We start from the raw sequence: 21,751 nt of genomic DNA on the forward strand, positions 1-21,751 counted from the left end.
GGGTATTGTTGATTATGAATACCTATTTTCAGGGTACATGTGCTACTCTTCCTTCTCCGAACAGCAGAGCAGCATATCTGTAGTGTACTCAGCAGCTTATTCCATCCAACCATACTCAAAACGAGCTTACACCACCTGAATAACATGCTGTTACTCCATCTCAATCTTTGCATATGGTTCATTAACATCTCAGTTTTTACTACTAAATGGGTCCCTAATAGGGATAAGCTGGCCACAGGCCTCCATTTCAATCTAGTCTAATAGGTTTACATTTATCATCATCGCCCCAATGGGCACAGACACAGACGAGCATCCGGACGAATCTTCCCCTCGCTTTGAGTTGAAAGCAGTAGAGCATCTTGAACTGGCCGCCTTCTCCCCTGGTTGAGGTTTCTTTTCATTGAGCCCAACAGGAACCGTCAATGACCCTACTGTGAATGAACCTTGGCTTCTACTCTTTGGTGTTGGTAGCAGCACCGGATCATTAGCCCTTGATGCTTGTGGCTCTTTTCCCAAACGTCCTGAGGATTCTTCCTCGCCTTTTGAGTTCAGCGCATGAGAGCAGCCTGAACCAGCCTTCTTCTCCACTGGTAGAGTTTGTGTTTCATCCAGCACATTAGGAACAATCAATGAACCTACTGGCATTGAAAGCACGGAAAGAGAAGAACCTTACTTCTGTACTCAGGAGTCCTGGATGCTTTTGGTTCCTCCAACTTTGAAGAATCTTCCTTTCTTTTTGAATTCATAGCAGGAGAGCAGCTTGAACCAGCCTTCTTCTCCACTGGTAGAGTTTGCATTTCAACAAGCACATTAGGAACAGTCAATGAACCTACTGACATTGAAAGCATGGAAAGGGAAGAACCTTACTTCTGTACTTAGGAATCCTTAACTTTGTTGGTTCCTCCAACTTCACAGATCTACTCAGATGAGGAGGTCGATGGTTTGGGTAATCTCTGAAAGTGTGGAACATGCTTGTTCCCTTTGGATAAGGAACATGCCATAGCATGGAATAAGGAACATGCTCAAACAACTTCTCCTTCTCATCCTTTGTAAACAACACGGAAGTAGGCACATCTTTTACGATGTGCCACCTCACATGGAAGCTTCCTGAGAGGTCTTCACAACTCTCAAACCAATGCTTTTGATGGTAGATGGGACTGACCATTTCTGCAACTCCACGGAAAAAGGAATCCTTACCCACCTGTAAATCCTAATTTTAGAATCATAATCTAAGTTTTAAGACAAAAGGTTGAACAAATCAGATCAAGAACTCACCTTCAAAAAGAGTATAACTGGGCATTTGCAGTTCTTTTGGGCACATATCTGGTGGGCAAGTTGAAATGCATTGTCAAGAGTATGATTGCCAACAGAACAGGTCCATAACATGTCATGCCTCATGGACAGATGAATAACCTCCTCATTATATGCCTGAAGCACAAAAAAGATTGCTTCCTTATACAATACTGCCAAGTCAGCCCGGTTATACTGAGGTGTGTATCGCAATGGTTTTGGAATCTCTCCTAGGATTGATCTTGCTATCTGAGAATAACAAATATTTATAAATAAGAAACAATGTAAAAACATGAATATGAACAATGCACAAAATTGAAATAGAAAGTTAAGCAGTACCTATGGAATACTGGATGATTCACTAAGACTCATGCTACAATCTGCTGTCTGTCTCTTCAAAGAATCTCTATCTTGTTGCCCCCCTACAAGATGTGTGTTTCTCAATGGTTTTGGAATCTCTCCTAGGATTGAACTTGTTGCCTGAGAATAACAAATATTTATAAATAAGAAACAATGTAAAAACAGAAATATGAACAATGCACAAAATTGAAATAGAAAGTTAGGCAGTACATGTGGAGCGCTAGATGATTCACCAAGACTCATGCTACGATATGCTGTCTGTCTCTTCAAAGAATCTCTATCTTGTTGGCCCCCTACAAGCGTTTCACCATCCTGGAACATCTTCAGTGAACTCGCATTGGATCGGACATACTGAGTATGTGTCATGCCACACTGTTCAGGTGGTTGGTTTGTTGCTGTGGCTGCTGATGTTTGCCACTGCCTTGCTCCACGCAACATTGTTGCTGTTGGCTGTGGCGCAGCCGCAACGCGAGCAGCCAAACAGCCCATGCGTAGAGAGTCAGTTTGCCTGTTCTCTACGGCAGATGGTACAAGATACCTCTGTGCTCCAGCAAAACTTCCATAATCTTCTACATGATTTGGCATTTCAGGACATAGAACATCATCCTCATACTGGTATGTGGATGGAGTACCATCAGCGCGCTGGTCCTATCAAGGGAGAATGATTATCACTGACCAGGCAATGGATAAAATAAATTATTCCAACAATAATCAGGAGATATGCTGTGTACATACACTTTCTCTATGACGGGGTCTGTTCTCTGCACGATAATCGAAGTAACCAGGGACGGCATAGAAAAAACATGGATTTCTGTCCGCCTGCATGGCGTGGTTCTTAAGAACCTTGAACCAGTCCCTGAAAATTGCAAAAAATGTGGAAGTATTCAACTCAACTTATCAACACTAACAAGCTTTGTATGGTGCAAGTGAAACCAACCAAGGGTTTGACAAAAAGCAAAAAGGAAAAGGTTGATGGTGATGGCGGTGGTATGGTCACCGATGATTGTGTCGAGTTTACCACGGTCTGCTACGATGATTTTGTCTCGGGGGCAGAATTCACAGTTAGACCACCAGTAGTACCTCCCTGGAGACCGGCAGTTTCACTGGATTTTTGATTCTTGCCATCGCCGGATATATGGTTCAATCAAGGCAGCGGAGGCATGGTGGTGAAGCTCTTACAGCCCTGGCCACCACCAGCTCTTTCTGTCCTTGTTGGTTGTCTGTTAATTGAGCACCAACAGCTAAATGCCAAAAGAAGTGGCTTGTCAAGGAGTAGAGAATTGAAGCCATCGCCTGATCCAGGACAAGGCATTGGAAGTTTGGTGGTCAATATTATTCAACAATGGGCATCTTCTCCCCAAACTAAATGCAAAGGGTTGATATTCTGGGCAATGGCAGGGATGATCTCTTTTAGGCCATGGCCACCACAAGATTTAATGTTCTATGACTACTTGTTAATTGATGGCAATATCAGTCCTGGGGGTCATATACTCCTGGACAGCTTAAATTTTCAAAATGCCCATAGCAACATCAATGGTCTGATAGATGATACTATATTGATTCTATTAGCATTAAACAAATGGACTTTTGCTTCATCAGATGTGAAGATATGGCTGTTGTTTTCTCCTGCTTTGATGCGGTCCATTAGATTTGTGATCAAGTGTATTGAAAAGCTCTCAAGATCTTCACCGCATGCCCATTTTTGGGGTAGTTTCATTAATGGGTTTGAAGTGCTGCTAGAACCCAAACTACTGCAACTATCATTTCTCTCTCTTGTTAGTATGATGGATGAATCAGATATATTTCTAGAGATAATATTGGCTTTAACAAAGGAGTTGGTCAAGTTGCGACCTTGGCCTCCTCCTGAGCAATGCAAGATTGAGGCATTCAATTCATTGGCTAGAGAAGGACAAGGAATGAATTTTTCCTGGAAGCGTATATCTCAAGGGAAACTGGTGTTATGGAAAAATGAGAAAGTTCTTAGAAAAGAATATACAAACAAGGTGTTATGGCTGTCGGTTGCCAATTCTTGGGATGCAATATTGCTATGTACATCTGAGCTTATTCTTCGATGCTATCAACATGGGCAAACTATGAGCTATTGTTACAAAGGGAGCAGCTGCAACTTGGTGCAGTCCATCTCAGTTTGGAAGCTAGCAATTTCACTCTTCCCTGGTTGGGCTGGATTTCTGATGACCACTGAATTGGTTCGATTGCAAAGCGACAAAATGAATAAGGGGGATGTGTTGATCAACTCCACTACCAGTGAACAGATACATGCCTTTCTCAAAATGAAAAGGTCAGTAGCACTAATGGATCCGAATTGCACATATTTGTTGATTAAGTGGGTGCAACTAGATTATAAGGTTAATCTACTTGGACAAGTGACAATTACCCAGTATCACTCGCAACTAGAAGCTATTGATGCTGTTCACAAGATGATATTTGAGTCTGCTTGTAGAGGAAACCAAATTCATCAAGAGCAAGTGCACCTATTGTTATGTACAAAAATCATGACACATGTACCCTGGGATCAAGGTGGATCATTTGCATCGGCTTGTGGACAAGGAAACAGAGCTGCAGTAGTGGGGATCATCGAATGAATGAACAGAGGCAAATGCCTAGTATCCTTCTTCCCCAGTGCTCCCCTTCCTCAAGCTCCAATTCTCTGATTTCCCAACCTCTTGCTTCTTCTTCCATTGTAGATTGCTGATCCCCTGTCTATGATTCTATTCCTTCTCTAATTTGTATCTCAAATACTTCATAGCTTGTGTTGGAATTTGAGTATTTCCCCTTGTGCTTGTTGTTGGTTGATGGAAGCCAAGTGGAATCGTAACAGGAGGACACAGAGGGCGGCGAGGAGGATCGATGGCGGCGGCGGCGCGGGGCGGTTAGCCGCCGCTAAACTGCCCTCTCCTCGCGCGGCGGAGCAAAACCCCAAAACCCCCCCAATCCCCACAAGCTAAGTACCAGGGCAGCGTTACGGGCAAGCAACTCCGGGAGACCGGGACGGGAGGAGAGGAGAGAGAGCTCACCGGAACGCGTCGCGACAGCTTCCCCCGCGGCCCTCGTCGCCGGTGATGATCGCCGTGGAAACCCTAGCCGGAGAGGAAGCAAGCCGCGGCGGAGGCGGCGAGAGGCGCGCGCGTGGCGTGGCGTGGAGAAGCGAAGCACACCGCGGTTGCGTGAGCTCTGGTTTGCCCGCGGACGCGTCCCCCGTCCATTCTGTGTCACTGGCATGTGGGCCCGGGTGCGTGGGATCACGGCGTCATCACAAGGATGCCGTTGTCATTCAATTCTCCGTTTGCGCTGTGCGCGCGGCAGCTGCATCGGCATATCCGGTTTCACGGCGTTTGGCTGCCCCGTCTGGCCTCGTATGAATTTTTTTTGAACTGTGGACTGACCACCGACCCTTGCATGATTCTGAAATGGCCCTAAAATTATTTGATTTTATCATGGGCTGATCTTCTTTTTTTTCCCCTTCTTCTCGTAGAGTATAAATTGAGCTGGAATTTATTCGGAATGAGCTAGAGATCCACTCGAGTATTATGTAAGAATCGGGTGGAATTCAAATGGAAACAATCTAGGATGGTAGCGACCCACCCAAAATAAGGGCTTCTTTGCATAATGTCGGGCCACCTTCTTTGCAAGAATTTTGGATGCATGCATTGTGAGTTTGTAAGGATGTGCTTGGATGGAGGGTTTTAGGTGGATAGGATATGGCGGCTCATTTTTTGCGGATGTTTGGTTGCTGGGCGAAAGTGGGATTGGGTGGTCCGGAGGGGAATATTCCCTCCAGATGCTGGATGGAGGGATTCGGCCAATTTGGCCATATGCAGCCGCCCGAGCCTCGGGCGAGCCGAGCAAGCGACCAAAGGCGGGTCGCGTCACCCCTCTCCGAGCGAGAACGACGACGACGCGAGTGAGATAGCGGCTGGTGCAAGCGGCGAGGGCGGCGACCAGCGTGAGAGGCGATAGCCATGATGGCGGAAGGTAAGCTCGATGGCGGCGGGAAGAGGGGTCGACGGTGAGCCCGGAAGTCGGAGGCAGCGGCGGGAGGCGAGCTCGGCAGCGGCACGGGATGTGAGTTCGGCGGCGGCAGAAGGCGAGCTTGGCGGCCGAGGCGGAAGAGGGGGCGACGGCGAGCCCGGAGGCGGCGGCGGCGGCAGGATGCGAGGGCGGCGGCGGCGAGCTCGGCGGCGGTGAAAAGAAAGCTTGGCACCCGACGCGGGAGAGGGAGCGACGGCGAGCGGGAAGAGGGGCGATGGCGAGCCCGGAGGCGGCGGCGGCAGGAAGCGAGGGCGGCGGTGGCGAGCTCGGAGGCCTTCTCTTTTTTTCCCCCTTTTTTCTTTGTTATTTTTCTTTTCTTTTTCTCTGTGTGTGGATTTGTAGTTGTGTGTGTGTGTGTGTGTGTGTGTGTGTGTGTGTGTGTGTGTGTATATATATATATATATATATATATATATATATATATATATATATGAATTTGTGATTTGTTGGGGAATTTGTGATTTGTAGTATATATGAATTTGATGGGGGTATACTCACCCTCTCTAAGTGAGAGGTGACCACACCTGCTCATCCACCCTACTCCCTCGAACCAAACAAAAAATTAGATCATCAAATCTACCTTCATCCCTGCAACCAAACAAGAACTGTATCGCCATATTCACCCAACCAAACAAAAAATTGGATCGCCATATCTCATTTAGCCTTGACCGTGAACCAAACGCACCCTAATTGACGCTCGGGGCCTCGGGCCCGGTTGTTAGAGCATCCCCAGGAGCTCATCTAAATCTCATCCTCCATATGCGCATATGGATGGCCATCAAAACAGATTCCTCATTCATATCCCTTCCTACTCCAAAAAATCATCCATATCACATCCTCCAGTATTTTAGTAATATCTTTCAACTAACATTATATTTGTATTTGTAAGGGATATATTTTGAACAACTAAATTTTAACGGTGTTATTTATCGTGATAAAATTTCGAAATGAGTAAATTTTAACAGTGATAATTTTAACTGGTAATTTTTTAATTGATATATTTGAATTGAGTGAATCATAGCAACACAAATAAAATGAATGCCGGCCAGCTACTACTACTCTTTTCTGCTCTCCTCTTCTCTCCTCTTCTCTTCTCTACTGCTCTCCTCTTCTTTTCTGCGCGGCGGCGGGCGGGCGAGGCGCGGCGGACGAGGGGCGGAGGAGGCAGGCGGCGGCGAGCGGACGGCGAGGCGCGGCGGCGGGGTCGCGGGCGGAGGAGCGACGGATGCGGGAGGCAGGCTCGCAAGGTGGAGGAGCGACACGGGGCACAGGCGGCGGTGTCGCGGCAGATGAACAGCAGCCGGCAGCGGGCGGGCCTCCGCCTCTACTCCGAGCCTCCGCCGCCAGATCCACTAAGTCTCTCCTCCCCTCCCCTCCCCTCCGTTGGCCGACGGTGGTCGGATGGCGAAGGTAGCCACCGGTGCGTCCTCTCTTCCCTCTTCCTTCTCCCTTCATGCTCGATCCGGATGGGAGCAGGAGAACCGGATGGGAGCGTTAGTTTGGGGATGGCGTGAGGAGAGAGAAAGACTAAATTTGGCATTTCTTTCTCCATTTTTGGTGATCCGCCAAAGTTGGTGCATTGGATGGCGCATCTCCTAGACCATGTTTTTTCGCTCCTATACGCCAAAATGCCGATGGAGTACCGGATAGATGAGCTCCTGGGGATGCTCTTAGATCAGTTGTAAGCACCGGACGCTTTACAAGGTTGCAAAAGCTTCATCTGAAGATCAAACAAGTTATTAGTTACTCGTATAATTGATCAACAAACAAGTAATTAGTCAGTGGTTACGCATATATAGATGTAATGCCATTAATTGGCCAGCAGTGCATAATGCATGTATTTTTAAGGAAAATCAGTGGTAGAGATAATGTACAAACACATCAGCAACAAAAAAAAAAAGGGACAGATCGAACAAGGACTAGCTCGGTCTTACATACAAAGGGATCGTTCGAGAGAAACACATTGGTGAAGAGTACTTCTTGTATTCCGCGTGCATGTTTTCTAAACTACTAATTGATAACATTTATTAGAAATATTTAAAAAAGTTCATTTAAAAAATATATTAATTCATTTAATTATATTCAAGTTTAAACTAAATAACACTATATCATATGCAGCTGCGTATCTAGAATAAAAATAGAGGAGTGCTTTTAATGTATTATGTTCAACCCATAATGCAATAAAAAACATACTAAAAATATACATTCGTCGGTCTCATGCAAACATAATTTAAATTTTGTACATATAAGAAAAATAAACTAAGGAGTTGAAATATCAACTGTCGGTAACGTGTTAATCAAATATGATGGCATAAATACATAAAAAATCCATCAGTGGCCTACAGATCAAATTAAATATAAAGTTTAGCATTATAATTCCAATTATAAACACAGATAAACAATTTCACTAGGATCTAAAACGTGTCCCGGCATGTTGTTATAATTTGTTGGATCCTTCGTAGGTAAAAATTATGCAATGTTTGATTCTCCATCCTTGGAAATTAGTTGTCCTTTGTATGCCTAAAATAAAGAATTGATTTACTATAAATTTGCTGCGGTGATAATAATCAAATAAAACTGAACTGAACACTGAACACAGACTAGTTAGAGAGCAAAGAGATTGATTTACCTGTGCTGCTTGGCTGTGGTGTTATGCTACATGAGGGGATGTCGCGCAGGTTGGGCAGTAGATCGTACGTGCAAGCAGGACGCCACGCCGGCCGGGAAATAGCAAGCAACTCGTTGCCCTTGACCTCCGTCGTATTGTCAATGCCGCCGCTGCCGCCGCCTCGACTCCTCGTGGCGCTATAAACATATTTTTAAAGAGACAATAGCAATCTATAAACCAGCTATAAACATATTTTAAGAAGATACAAGAGGAGAGATAAGAATGCGGGCTACAGATTTATAGCCAGCTGTAACACGGACTCCAAGACGCATACGTATATGATAGGTGAGACCAGATATTGATTATCTAGTATACGTTTAGAGGTAACTATTGTATAAATTAGCTATTAAATTGATTATAGATGATTTGTAGCCAACGGTTAGCTGTCCTATTAAACTTGCTCTAATCATCATCACGGTAGCTGTTCAGTTTCCTGTCATCTATGTAATCAACGGGTATTCATCCATCTAGACACATGTTTTGTCCAAATTCATTACTAGGATTAATCATTTTTTTTTAACGGAGGGGATAACGTGCAACATTATGAATTTTCTTATCAATAGTTAGCATGTGAATTGGGATAATTCCTTCATATGGAATTGTGAGTTTGTGAATGAATGCACATGCACGGTTGCACCGTATCTGTCCTCGTATGCGCATACGTATTCCGTAGATGCTCCCGTCGAATTCGGTATTCCGTATTCGTACCCAAACTCTTCGTATTTACACTTATGCCATTCTCTCCTCTCCTCTTTCTTGCGCAGAAGGCCAGAGAGGCAAGCAGAGGGGAAAAAAAAAGGAAAAAAGAAAAAAAAACATCGCGAAGAGGAGCCCGCGAGATGGCGATGGCGAGCTTGGCGAGGAGGCGCGCGGCGGAGGCGGCGCTGCTGCGGCGGGCGCCGGCGGCGGCGTGGGCGTCCGCGTGGAGGGGGTACGCGGCGGCGGCGGTGGGGGAGGAGAGCGACGTCGTGGTGATCGGCGGCGGGCCGGGCGGGTACGTGGCCGCCATCAAGGCGGCGCAGCTAGGGCTCAAGACCACCTGCATCGAGAAGAGGGGCACGCTCGGGGGCACCTGCCTCAACGTCGGCTGCATCCCCTCCAAGGTATCGCCCCCTCCCTCCCGCCCCGTCTCCGCGCCGCGATCTGGGATGGATGGCTGCGCGTTCCCCGCTGTTAGCTCTCGGAGAGCTCGTAGATCCGTGCGAATTCGTACGACGAATTTGGGCGTTAGGGTTTGCGTTGCGCGGGTGTTTAGGATGTAGTTGTTTGATACGTTTCGGGGTTTGCAAAATTTTGATTTATCCATGTGAATGTCAGAGAATTGGGACCTGCTCAACAAGCTATTTGGGGGGTGTGGTGATGTGAATTTTATTATGGCCCCCATCGGTTGGGCATATATGCGAATTATACGCCTTACAGCGTATTAGCAAAAGAATAATTTTTTGTGGGTAAAACTATAGATATGAGATATGTTTTTAGCGATTTAAAAAGATTTAAAAGCTAATGCTGAAAAATAAACTTCGATGAAAAAACTTTTAAATTAAGCCTTAATATTCAAATTCTTGGCAGCGGCTGATTTCTTATAATGAAAACGATGGGGGCCTATGGTTCCTGCTCTTCATGCCAGATTGTCAGTTCAGTGATGCGAATTTTGAGTCTTCAAGTTGTGCTAGGAATTTGGAACCCGCTGATAATGTTATCAGTGCTATTTGCAGCTGGGTTTTATATTGAATTGTCTGAAATGTGTGGATTAGTTACAGTCAGTTCCTTTTCTTCTTTGCTATTGTTGGTTAGGAGGTGATGAATCATTTCGACCCATTCTATTTAGCTGTGCCATCGATTTATTATGAATTACGAAGCACAATGGGGGTAATATGATGCCGTAGGCCTGAGTTTTTATCAGTGGGTCAACTTTCTGATATCTTTTAGAGAAAATTGCGAATATCATTGCCATTTTATAGATAAGAGCTTTGAGTAATCTGAGGTTGGTAATCTCATTGTTTGCTCTACACTTGTTCTGCTAGTGTGCATAAATTTGCACCTGTCTTCATTAGCTAGTCATCATTGAGCATGTAGTTGGAGGTTTCATTATTAGATCTTTATTGCTTTAGTTCTGAGGTCCATGGTTGGGGCCAGGTCTGTCATGACAAAGGGATTTAACCTACTTGATCCAACACAAAAATTGGAATATTTTTGGTGCTCTAATGAAGCTAGGGATGGATAACTGGTCTCGAATGCTCATACACTATTTATTAGCCGATATAATGCCACATTTTATGATGTTAGTCTTTTCATATGGGGCCAGAAATATTAATTGAATATCGAGAAGGTAGATTCGGTATTTTGCTCTTTAAGAGTTTCAGCTTATGGCTTCAGTTTTTCTCATCTATAGTTGCCACTTTCTATTCTTTACTCTTGTTTATGGTTCAACTCTAGATAAAACACTATGTACTTCCTTTGAACTGTACTATGGTTATCCTTCTGGAATGCAACTTTAGTTGAACATTAACATTTTTGTTGATTTCATACATGCTGTATCTTCACGCATGCTTGTGAAATTGGTCATGTTAACCATGCTGAAGTAGATAGATATACCAATAAATTCTTGTTCAAATGCTACTGCATACCCTCCTGAAGTACCAATTTTGTACTTAGCTTTTGCAGTTATGTATTTGTAGCTGGCTTATTTGAAAGAATGCAAATTGCAAGTGCATCATTTCGATGGTTATTGCATTGCATCTTATTTGTTTTCTTTTATCATTTCAGGCTCTCCTGCATTCGTCACATATGTACCATGAGGCCAAGGCTTCTTTTGCACACCATGGTATCAAATTCTCAAATCTTGAAATAGATTTGCCTGCCATGATGTCACAGAAAGACAAAGCAGTTGCTGGGCTGACTAAAGGGATTGAAGGCCTGTTCAAGAAGAACAAGGTTGAGTATGTCAAAGGATTTGGAAAGTTTGTGTCCCCTTCAGAGGTATCTGTTGACTTGCTCGATGGTGGTAGCACTACTGTTAAAGGGAAGAACATAATCATTGCCACTGGCTCAGATGTGAAATCACTCCCTGGAGTTACAATAGATGAGAAGAAGATCGTGTCATCTACTGGTGCTCTTGCTCTTTCAGAAATACCAAAGAAGTTGGTGGTTATTGGAGCTGGATACATTGGTTTAGAGATGGGTTCTGTCTGGAACAGGCTAGGGTCTGAGGTCACTGTCGTTGAATTCGCTTCTGACATTGTCCCGTCAATGGATGGAGAGATTAGGAAGCAGTTCCAGCGTATGCTGGAGAAGCAGAAAATGAAGTTCATGCTTAAGACAAAAGTTGTTGGGGTTGATACCTCTGGGAGTGGTGTCAAGTTAACTGTGGAGCCTGCAGCTGGTGGAGAGCAGAGTGTTCTTGAGTGTGATATTGTTCTTGTATCTGCTGGCAGAGTACCATACACCTCTGGTCTTGGATTGGACGCCCTTGGTGTTGAGACTGACAAGGGTGGAAGAATCCTTGTCGACAAGCGCTTTATGACAAATGTTAAGGGTGTTTATGCGATTGGAGATGCGATCCCTGGACCCATGCTTGCACATAAAGCTGAAGAAGATGGTGTTGCCTGTGTTGAATTCATCGCAGGTAAAGAGGGTCACGTAGATTATGACACTGTACCTGGAGTGGTGTACACACACCCAGAGGTGGCTTCTGTTGGGAAGACGGAAGAACAGGTTAAGGCATCAGGAGTGGCCTACCAGGTTGGGAAGTTCCCCCTGTTGGCCAACAGCCGTGCAAAGGCAATTGATGATGCTGAAGGGTTGGTCAAGGTAGTGGCTGAGAAGGAGACCGATAGAATCCTCGGTGTACATATAATGGCCCCTAATGCAGGTGAGATAATCCATGAGGCGGTGCTTGCACTTCAGTATGGAGCATCTAGTGAGGATATTGCACGGACATGCCATGCGCATCCAACAGTGAGCGAAGCCCTGAAGGAGGCTTGCCTACAGACCTACCTGAAGGCGATTCACATTTAAATCATGATACGTTTCAACTGCCATCTAAAAATATTCCCCAAAGTTTTGAAATAATATGGAACGATGTGGTTAAAACATCTAGTTTGTTTACCATTTCCTCAGCGGAACTGTGAATTCGCACCTTCACTTCTTATTGTAGTTATATTCTTTTTCCTTGCTAGCTGGCGCGTCTGTTCCTACTCCTTAATAATATGGTAAAAACTTAATGCTGAATATGTTTCTTTTTTCTGTTGATACCTGAGACAAGAATACCACAGAGGCTGGCTCCCCTAGATCAGATGGCGCCCTTCATCTCTGGAATTTTTTGCTTAATCCTAATTCTGATAGTCTATTTTCAGTATCTTTGTTGGGACAGAAAAGATGTATAATTGTGTGCATGTCACAAATCTTTCCATGATTCATTATTGCTCAAATTATTAAATTCTACTGTAATTACTTGCAGTTGCAAACTTGCAATATGTCTTCAGTTCTGCTTGGTTACTCAAACTTATCAACGAAACCGCAAGGTCAAGGGCGATTTATTGAAATAAATATTTGGCACTGTATTTTTTTTTTAGGCAAATGTTTTGTTGCTTCCAGCATCAAGCAAGGCCTCTGCGATTTTTTTAGAAAAAATCCCGTGGAACAATACTACACAGGAATGAAATGAAACCAAACTCCTGAAATTTTATATACCAACGACCTGTTTGGCAACAATTGGGGAGGGGCATAATATTAGCTCTGGGAGTTGAGTGAGGGAATTAATATGGGAATTGACTTTTAATTCCAATATCTTGTTTGGGAATTTGATTCACATTCTCTGTTTGTTGCGTGCGTTTTGAGGTACGAAATTATATCGGAAGACATGATAAACGGTAAGATTAACGAGAGTTGGATCAATTAGTTTCCCATCCTAATCCCTCTAAATTTCCCACATCCTCCAATCAAGCTGAGATTATAATGCTTAAATCTCCTAAACTTCCATTCCCTCTTTTCAAACCCCCCAACCAAACAAACCACAAATGCTTTCTAAAATTGAGTACGCAAAAAGTGTAACTATGTCACATGTCACACAACACAGATCTTGAAACAGTTATATCAAACTTTAGGATCTAAATTTGTACGAGTTGAATACAAGGAAACATTTTATATCTCCTGGGCCTTGTTTGGCTAATGGGTTAGGGAAATGATTTCCCACTCACCAAAAGACATCTTTAAATCCTAACCATTCATTCTCCCTCTTTCATTTAATTCTAACCCTTCATTCATTTCCCAATTTCAATCTCACCTCTCATTTCCCACTATCCAAACATAGCCCTCATGTTAAGGCCCGGATTAAATTAAGCCCAAAAACAAAATCACATCTCTATCCAAGATTCCAGACAAGCCAACAAGTAGAGTAACCATCACAAAAACCTTCTCCAACTATCCAAAACTCCTCATCCTTCCCCCATTCTCTCACCAAGAAAAGAGGGAAAAAAAAGAGAAAAAAAAAAAGAAGAAGAGATGGAGATGGCTATCGACACGCCATCGCCGTCGCCGTCGGCCTCGTCGGCGGCGGCGGGGAGGCAGACGCGCGCGGCGGAGTCGGTGCGGCTGGAGCACCAACTGCTGCGCGTCCCCCTCGAGGCCCTCAAGTCCACCGTGCGCACCAACCACCGCCTCGCCGAGAAGGAGATCGCCGCCGTCCTCTCCTCCGCCTCCGCCGCCGCCGCCGCGCCGGGAGGAGGAGGAGGAGGCAGCGGTGACGCCGCCGCCGTCGACCACCTCACCTCCCTCGTCTCCCGCCTCCACGGCCTCAAGCGCAAGGTTGTACTCCCCTCCCCTTCCCTTCCCCAATTCCCCACCTCACTTCGCCCCCAATCAGTCTCTCGCCGAATCCACACTTGCCCTCGAAAAGATCCTGGCTCGTTGATCGATTGATTCTCTATCCTATCTGGATCCTACTTAGGTTGGGGAAATCCCATTTCGTTGCTGATGGATTGATTAATTGATTATGATGATGATGATGATGATGAGGATGATGTCTTGCAGATGGAAGAGGGGGCGCGGGCGGAGGAGCTGCAGGTGCAGAGGTGCCGGGCGCGGCTCAACCGTCTCGCATCGGCGAGCTCTGGCGATGACGCTGAGTGGGAGGAATTGCGGCTCAAGCGGATCCTGGTTGATTACATGCTGCGGATGTCCTACTACGACACTGCCGCCAAGCTCGCGGAGACTTCCGGCATTCAGGTATAAGAATGGAGAAAGGAAGAGCATACCAAGGAGATATTTTTCATTGGTTGTGTATATAGTTTGTTGTTCACTAACCTCACATAGTCACATTAGTGGCAACAAAGCAAGCAATAACCCGCAACTTTATCCTTTGGCTATATCGATTGTTTGCTGCTGAAATGATCCTTCAAGTTTGTTGAAGTTAACTAACTAATCTTGCGAATAAGATGTATGAATATAATGCTCAGATTGCCAGAGACCTCCTTTCCATGTATAATCCTTTGATGAACTATGGCCTAATGTTGCCTTTAACCATAATTTTACCTATATTTTGTCTATCCACATTATTCGAATTCCACTCTTGTTAAGTCTTGCAGTCTCTTACATGTTATATGCTTGACTACCCTCCTGCCAAACAAAAGAGAATGCTTGTTTTAAACCTATCTCATCTGTATGTGAATGCAGATGACGAAGCATAAGTTAATCTCCTTTTATTTGTAGTTACCATTATTCTTTACCAATGTACGTAATTATTGGCGAGTAGCCAAACATGTTGCTTTCTGCTTTTTGGATATAGCATGAACACAGAACCTTTTCTCTAATGAAACTAGAGTTAAGATTTGCTTTCCGCTAGTATATAAATGGCTTCAGCAACAATGATAATTAGAGCAGTAATCTATCAATTCATGCTGGAGTCGAGACTGATCAGTACATACTGCCTTTAACTATACCCATAGTCCATAATTACTCACTGGAACATAATCTGACTAGTCAACTTATGCAGGACCTTGTTGACGTTGATGTTTTTCTCGATGCAAAAAGAGTAATTGATTCTCTTCAGAACAAGGAAATTGCTCCTGCTTTAGCTTGGTGTGCAGAAAACAGGTCTCGGTTAAAGAAATCAAAGGTTTGTTTTACTGTGCTATTTCGTAATTCGTACTAACATTGATTGGTTTGCTTCATTCAGAAATTCAGCATATTAGCAAGATGAAATGATTAAATCTTTGCCGTATGATGAAATACTGGTGTCTGGTGCTTGCATTGGTATCTGATAATTGATAGCTCTGACTTCTGATAGCACATGAATCAATGTGGATTTTGCTGGCTCAAATTCTTAATCTTGTAAGCTGACCTCTTTATTGGAATTTGGGGGTGATTTGTTCTACGTGTCCTCTGTTAGAAAGCATCCTAATCTAAAGAAACAGGCGAGAGTGCATAGTACATCAATGAATATGATGTTAGTATACAACATTTCTCGATATCATTTTTAAAGAAACAAAATAAGCCCATAATTTTTTAGTTGCTGACTGGCATATATTACTATCTTTATGTTAACACAATTGTTAGTTCTAGTACATTAGGCCATTAGGGTGCCTTTGTTATTTGCCCTGATTAGAGTGTTTTTGTTATTTTCCCTGCAGAGTAAGCTTGAGTTTTTTCTGAGGCTTCAAGAGTTTGTGGAACTTGTCAAGGCCAAGAACTTCATGCACGCTATAGCATATGCTCGAAAATACCTTTCTCCCTGGGGGGCTACACACATGAAAGAATTGCAGCGCGTCACAGCAACATTGGTTTTTAGAAGCAGTACAAATTGTGCTCCTTACAAGGTTAGCCGCTTTGTCTGTGTACTCTTGTTTTTTTTTTTTGTCACTGCATGCCTGCATCACGAATCTGACCACATATTTTCATGCTCAGTATTGGATTTTCAAATATATTATTATATCTATATGACTATATGTGCATTCTTGGAGAGTCCTCTGATATCAACTCCTATTGGAGTGGAGCTGCATCATAGTCTTCATACCATGTGTTTATGCTCGTAGGTCCTGTTTGAGCAAAATCAGTGGGACAGCCTCGTGGATCAGTTTAAGCAGGAATTCTGCAAATTGTATGGCATGACATTGGAGCCGTTGCTGAACATCTATATGCAAGCAGGGCTCACAGCTCTGAAGACACCGTATCCTTCGCCTGATCATTATTTTTTGCTTCACCTTTACCATTTAATATAAACCACTAGCATTGTAATTACAATATCTTTTTTTCCTTGACCATCATTAGATTCTGCTTCGATGGTAACTGCCCCAAAGAAGACCCCTTATCCCTGCCTGGCTTCCGGAAACTAGCAGAGCCACTTCCATTCTCCAAGCAGCACCATTCAAAGCTTGTCTGCTACATAACAAAGGAGCTCATGGACACTGAGAACCCACCGCTCGTATTCCCGAATGGCTATGTTTATAGCACCAAGGTAAAAACTACGAGCTGAACCAGGTCATTACGGTATTATGCCGATATGCGAGTTCATACTTGAAACCGTCGTTCGTAGTGCCACACTGATAATCCATTGCTGGCTGTTCATTCTATCCTACCTCAGGCTCTTGATGAGATGGCCAAGAAGAATGGAGGCAAGGTTACATGCCCTCGGACAGGAGACGTCTGCAACTACACCGATCTCGTCAAGGCCTACATATCATGATCACACAACGCGTGTGGATCTCATCTGGGAAGACACTGATTTGCGCGGGTGATCTGAACCTGAATGCTTGTACATAGACTGATCAGAACATTCTCCATTCTGTTAAAGTTTAGTCTGAATTGTGATGCAAATACAAGAACTATTGAAACTACTTCAGTACTGATTTCTGATTACACTTGACCTTTTGTGTCATTGCATTCCATATCCATCCTTTTTAACCTTTTTCTTGGTCAAATGAATTGGTGAAATATATCTCGAAAGTAAATTGATTAATGTGAAAATACTGCACTCTATTAAAGTAGGATTTGGAAACCTTATAACCATCAGTATTGATATTAAAATTAAATTAGCATATAGCTGCAGTATGAATATGCTTTACATGAAAGGGAGATGATTTATACAAATTGTTCAAAACGCCTTTTCAGTCTGCTCCCACGAAAGCGGAAACCCATAAGGCGTTTCCGAAGCAAGAAAGCGGAAATGATAAAAGTAAACCGGTGCCCTATCCTGAGCAATGGGCCGGAAGAGAAGCAACGAACCAGGCCCAGCCCAACATATCCAGATGAATCCCAGCCGTCCGATCCGAAAACCCCTAGATCGAACAGCCCACACCGCTCCACCTCCTCTATAAAGTCGATCTCCACATGCGCCGCCCAAAACCCTAGCCACCTTCCCCCCACCCCTCTCGCCGCCGTCGCCGTCGCCGCCGCAGCCGCGGAGGCGACCCCTCCCCCGCCGCCGCCAAGATGCAGATCTTCGTGAAGACCCTGACGGGGAAGACCATCACGCTGGAGGTGGAGTCCTCGGACACCATCGACAACGTGAAGGCCAAGATCCAGGACAAGGAAGGGATCCCCCCGGACCAGCAGCGCCTCATCTTCGCCGGCAAGCAGCTCGAGGATGGCCGCACCCTCGCCGACTACAACATCCAGAAGGAGTCCACCCTCCACCTCGTGCTCCGCCTCCGCGGCGGCGCCAAGAAGCGCAAGAAGAAGACGTACACCAAGCCCAAGAAGATCAAGCACAAGCACAAGAAGGTGAAGCTCGCCGTGCTCCAGTTCTACAAGGTGGACGACGCCACCGGCAAGGTCACCAGGCTCAGGAAGGAGTGCCCCAACAACGACTGCGGCGCGGGCACCTTCATGGCCAACCACTTCGATCGCCACTACTGCGGCAAGTGCGGCCTCACCTACGTCTACAACCAGAAGGCCTAGGTTGTTGATGCTGCTGCTCGCTTTGCTCTGATGCTTTTCATTCCTTTTTATCTGTTATATCATGAGCTGAGATGAGCTGCTGCTGGTTACATGTTATTCAGATTATATGCGTTTTGTTCTCCGTTTACAATTGGAAAACTTTTGAGTAGTAGCCTATATTATTATCTGTTACTGAATTGATGATGCGATGCGAGTTCACTTGTGTTTTCTGATTCCTGTCTGATGATTAGTTTGTGTCAGTTTCGTTGCTCTGATGTGTTTTTGAGATCTCACTGATTGCAATTATAAAATGATTTTTCTGCATGGACTGGGATGCAATTGTGCTGATTGCTAGTCTCAATGGAGGTAGTCGCCATAATTTTTTAATCATTTCTGCTGATCCGTTCAGTTAGATGTGCAATTGTTAATCTGATTGTATACTCTGCAATGAAGCATAGGGTTACCTTAGAAATTTTTATTCTTGTATGGCGATGTTACTGAATGCGGATGGTATGACTCAAGTTGAAGCGGTTGGGGTTGTTACAGAGTTTGTTTTTTTTTTGCTTACAATTACACTTTCATTAATCTTATGTTTTTTTTGGGGTGCGGGGGGTTGAATTATGCTTCATTCTGATAATTCAACCCTCAATTGTATATCCAAACTGTAGAAATTATCTAGATGTGACCAATGCTAATTGAATTATGCTTTTCTGATAATTTCTGTAGTTTGGATATACAATTGCTCTAGATGTGACTAATGTGTATGTGATCCTTTCTTGATCCGAAATTCTGGGTTGCTGGTTAGCTTGCAGCTTCTAGGGGTTTGCAGTTATTCTGGAACAGTTTGAAAGCTTGTTTAGCTTTTGCTTTTTTGCTGCTGCCGAAACAAGAAATTTCATTAGCGTATGATTAATTAGGTGTTAACTATTACAAACTTGAAAAACAGGTTTATTTGTTTGTTTTTATTGCAAGCCCAGTGAAGTAATCTACTCTTACCGTATGCTACGTTGGCTTACCAGCCGTGTGAACCTTGACAGTTTATTTTGGGGTTCTGCAAATGATATAAAAGTTTTACCGATTTTTCGTTCTACTAAGATATTGAAAAATATTTATAGTTAAGCAGGAGCGCAAAATGGATCGTGCATTTGTAAGATTTGGTTGTTATCTGTTGCCTATGCATATTTATAGTACATCGTAGCGTTCTGTATTCTGAAAACATTTGTTTGTGATTCTTTTGGGTTCCTGTGCACTATCTGTAACTGGAAATGGTATACCGTTGAGCTTCCAACAGCTTATATAGTCACGTACAACAGCTTATATACCTTAGCCTTTTCATTCTGGTTAATCTTAAGCTTCCTGAAAACTGTCGACAGCTAGCAAAACCGTTTACATATAGGTAGTCAAACTAGGATCCTCAATCTTCCAAACTCTCGCAATCGGTATTTTGATCTCCGAGCCAGGGTCGGATTTCTTCTCTATGTCCAATGCACAATAGGGCCACAAACTCTCGCAATCGGTATTTTGATCTCTGAGCCAGGGTCGGATTTCTCCTATATGGCCAATGCACAATAGGGCCATTCATGGCCATTCACAGTACACACACGTGGCATTCAGCTTCACTCGCATGACCAAGTGAACGGGGAGCCAAAATAGACATTCAGCTTCACTCTCATGACTAAGTGAAGAACGGGGAGCCAAAATAGGACACGGGTTCCTTGCCAGAAATTCGTCGAGTGGGGAGAAGAACGAGCGCTGCGCGTCAGGGGAGGAAATGGGGGAAGTAGGGAGAGAGGAACAACGCCGTCGTGGGGCTCATCACCACCCCCGGCTCCACAAGCCGCCACCACCACTACCGTTGCTCTTCCCCGGCGCCACCACTAGCCCCTGGCTCCGCAGGCCACCACCGGGGAGGATGGGGGAGAGTGGAGCAGCCCCGGAGAGGGGAGATGCTGTCGTGGAGAGAGGAGCGGCGCCGCCGGGGAGGATGGGGGAGAGTGGAGCAGCCCCGGAGAGGGGAGATGCTGTCGTGGAGAGAGGAGCGGCGCCGCCGTAGCTTCCCACGCCCCCTTCCCCCCGACGACGCTCTGCTCGACTCGATGCCTGAGATGGCCGCCGGAGAAGAGAGGGAGAGGCACAGGGGGAGGGGAGATGGCCACCACCGCCACCTCTCCCCTTCTTCTCCTCCCCTATGCCGCACCCGCCTCCGCCTCCACCGCCACCGCCGCCGTTCTCCCTACTCACAAATTAGGGTGCCTCTGCCTCCGCTGCCCTTCTCTCCACTCGCAGAAGTGGAGAAGGGAATGGCTTTGGCTCACGACGAAGGAGTCAGCGGCGCGGCTTGGGCTCGGACGACGACTTCGTCGTCTCTGGCCGCGACGAGGAGAGAGCGAAGAGAGGTGGGAAAAGGGTGAGAGAAGACAGAGGGAGAGATAAAAGTGACTAGAGAGAGATAGGTGGGACCCACTTCAAGCAACATGTATTGTGAAGTATGTGGCTAATATAGTTCTTAGTACGTGACATGTGAGGACCAGCAAAATTTTGGGACGCACTGTGGCCTTAGAATACGGCCACGGCGATCGTCGATCCATGTTGGCTGCTGGTTGTGATCCCAACAACAGCGGATGCCGCTTCCTTGTTTCGACTTCCTATTCCCTTCCCTGTTTCCTGCCACATGTCACTGCTTTATGGTTCGAGGTTTTCCATGGGCCTCCATAGCATCCGTTCCATCGCCGCACCTCAGGCAAACGACGTTACACTACTTTTATTTTTCTTCATTACTATCTCCGGTGAACAGAAAACATCTTCATCGACCTAAATGCCTCTGCTGACCAATGAATGCTGCGGCCCACTCCGGCGCTGCCAGCTTGCCGCCGATGGAAAAGACGAGTGATCGACTCATGCCACTGCGCCAACAGATCCGCAAGCTAGCTCGAGGGGAGGCCAGGGAACAACGATGAGTTACGACGGAGGCGACGACAGAGGATGGACGCTGGCCATCATACCTTGCCGGACCAACTGTGCATCTTCAGGACTCCATGCTTCAAGCAATGAATGAAAATATCAAATCCAATCTTAGAAATACGTATATGGATTAGTGCTGGGAAGTGGGTATTGATTTTGTTATGCCCATAGCAGATTGGAGCATGCAGAAGGAATAATCCAAGACGTTCTTCAAGAAGGGGAGCGGAGGGTGTGGAGGCCCCACTAGAAAGCCTCGAACCAATAAAGCAGTGACATGTGGCAGGGAACAGGGAAGGAAATAGAAAATCGGAATAGGGAAGCCGCATCCGTTCTGATTTCTGAACATCTCTCTATATTCATTCAGCCTTTTACTCATCTTAGGAACTCCGTGCTTGTTTTTCTTTTTCTTTTCTAGAATTTTGGAGGTTTTGTTTTACACACTGTATGACAAATGTGAACGTCCAGAGATGATAATATTGATTAAGCAAGGCCAAAAAAAATTGTTTGCAGATATGCTCCACCGTGGTTGCTGCTCATGACTGCATTAGT

General features: G+C 45.0%; 4 protein-coding genes across 6 annotated transcripts; 3 read left to right on the forward strand and 1 right to left on the reverse strand.

Annotated features, from left to right (window-relative positions):
• Positions 1-93: 93 nt before the first annotated feature.
• On the reverse strand, positions 94-4,828 carry LOC127773103 (uncharacterized). 3 transcript variants are annotated; one of them, XM_052299119.1, is made up of 8 exons: positions 4,686-4,828; positions 2,386-2,506; positions 1,861-2,292; positions 1,630-1,770; positions 1,276-1,539; positions 868-1,201; positions 674-781; positions 94-587 (listed from the first exon to the last, which is right to left on the reverse strand). In XM_052299119.1, the coding sequence occupies exons 5-8, from the start codon at positions 1,396-1,398 to the stop codon at positions 253-255; spliced, it is 900 nt and encodes a 299-aa protein (XP_052155079.1). In that variant the 5' UTR covers positions 1,399-1,539; positions 1,630-1,770; positions 1,861-2,292; positions 2,386-2,506; positions 4,686-4,828; the 3' UTR covers positions 94-252. The 3 variants fall into 3 exon arrangements, with proteins under 3 accessions (XP_052155079.1, XP_052155078.1, XP_052155080.1); XM_052299118.1 differs by having other exon boundaries at positions 1,861-2,298; XM_052299120.1 differs by lacking the exons at positions 1,861-2,292; positions 2,386-2,506.
• A 4,306-nt stretch (positions 4,829-9,134) lies between these two features.
• On the forward strand, positions 9,135-12,617 carry LOC127774656 (dihydrolipoyl dehydrogenase, mitochondrial-like). The gene is made up of 2 exons (XM_052300934.1): positions 9,135-9,471; positions 11,135-12,617. The coding sequence occupies exons 1-2, from the start codon at positions 9,208-9,210 to the stop codon at positions 12,383-12,385; spliced, it is 1,515 nt and encodes a 504-aa protein (XP_052156894.1). The 5' UTR covers positions 9,135-9,207; the 3' UTR covers positions 12,386-12,617.
• A 1,168-nt stretch (positions 12,618-13,785) lies between these two features.
• Positions 13,786-17,228, forward strand: LOC127775210 (protein MAEA homolog). Its single transcript, XM_052301537.1, has 7 exons — positions 13,786-14,173; positions 14,399-14,593; positions 15,360-15,482; positions 15,997-16,182; positions 16,399-16,532; positions 16,634-16,820; positions 16,947-17,228. The coding sequence occupies exons 1-7, from the start codon at positions 13,871-13,873 to the stop codon at positions 17,046-17,048; spliced, it is 1,230 nt and encodes a 409-aa protein (XP_052157497.1). The 5' UTR covers positions 13,786-13,870; the 3' UTR covers positions 17,049-17,228.
• A 480-nt stretch (positions 17,229-17,708) lies between these two features.
• LOC127774580 (ubiquitin-40S ribosomal protein S27a-2) lies at positions 17,709-18,445 on the forward strand. The gene has a single exon (XM_052300847.1). It carries the CDS (start codon positions 17,795-17,797, stop codon positions 18,260-18,262), a length of 468 nt encoding a protein of 155 aa, XP_052156807.1. The 5' UTR covers positions 17,709-17,794; the 3' UTR covers positions 18,263-18,445.
• Positions 18,446-21,751: the final 3,306 nt, after the last annotated feature.

Source organism: Oryza glaberrima, chromosome 5 (genome assembly GCF_000147395.1).
Source record: "Oryza glaberrima chromosome 5, OglaRS2, whole genome shotgun sequence".
Lineage (NCBI taxonomy): Eukaryota > Viridiplantae > Streptophyta > Magnoliopsida > Poales > Poaceae > Oryza > Oryza glaberrima.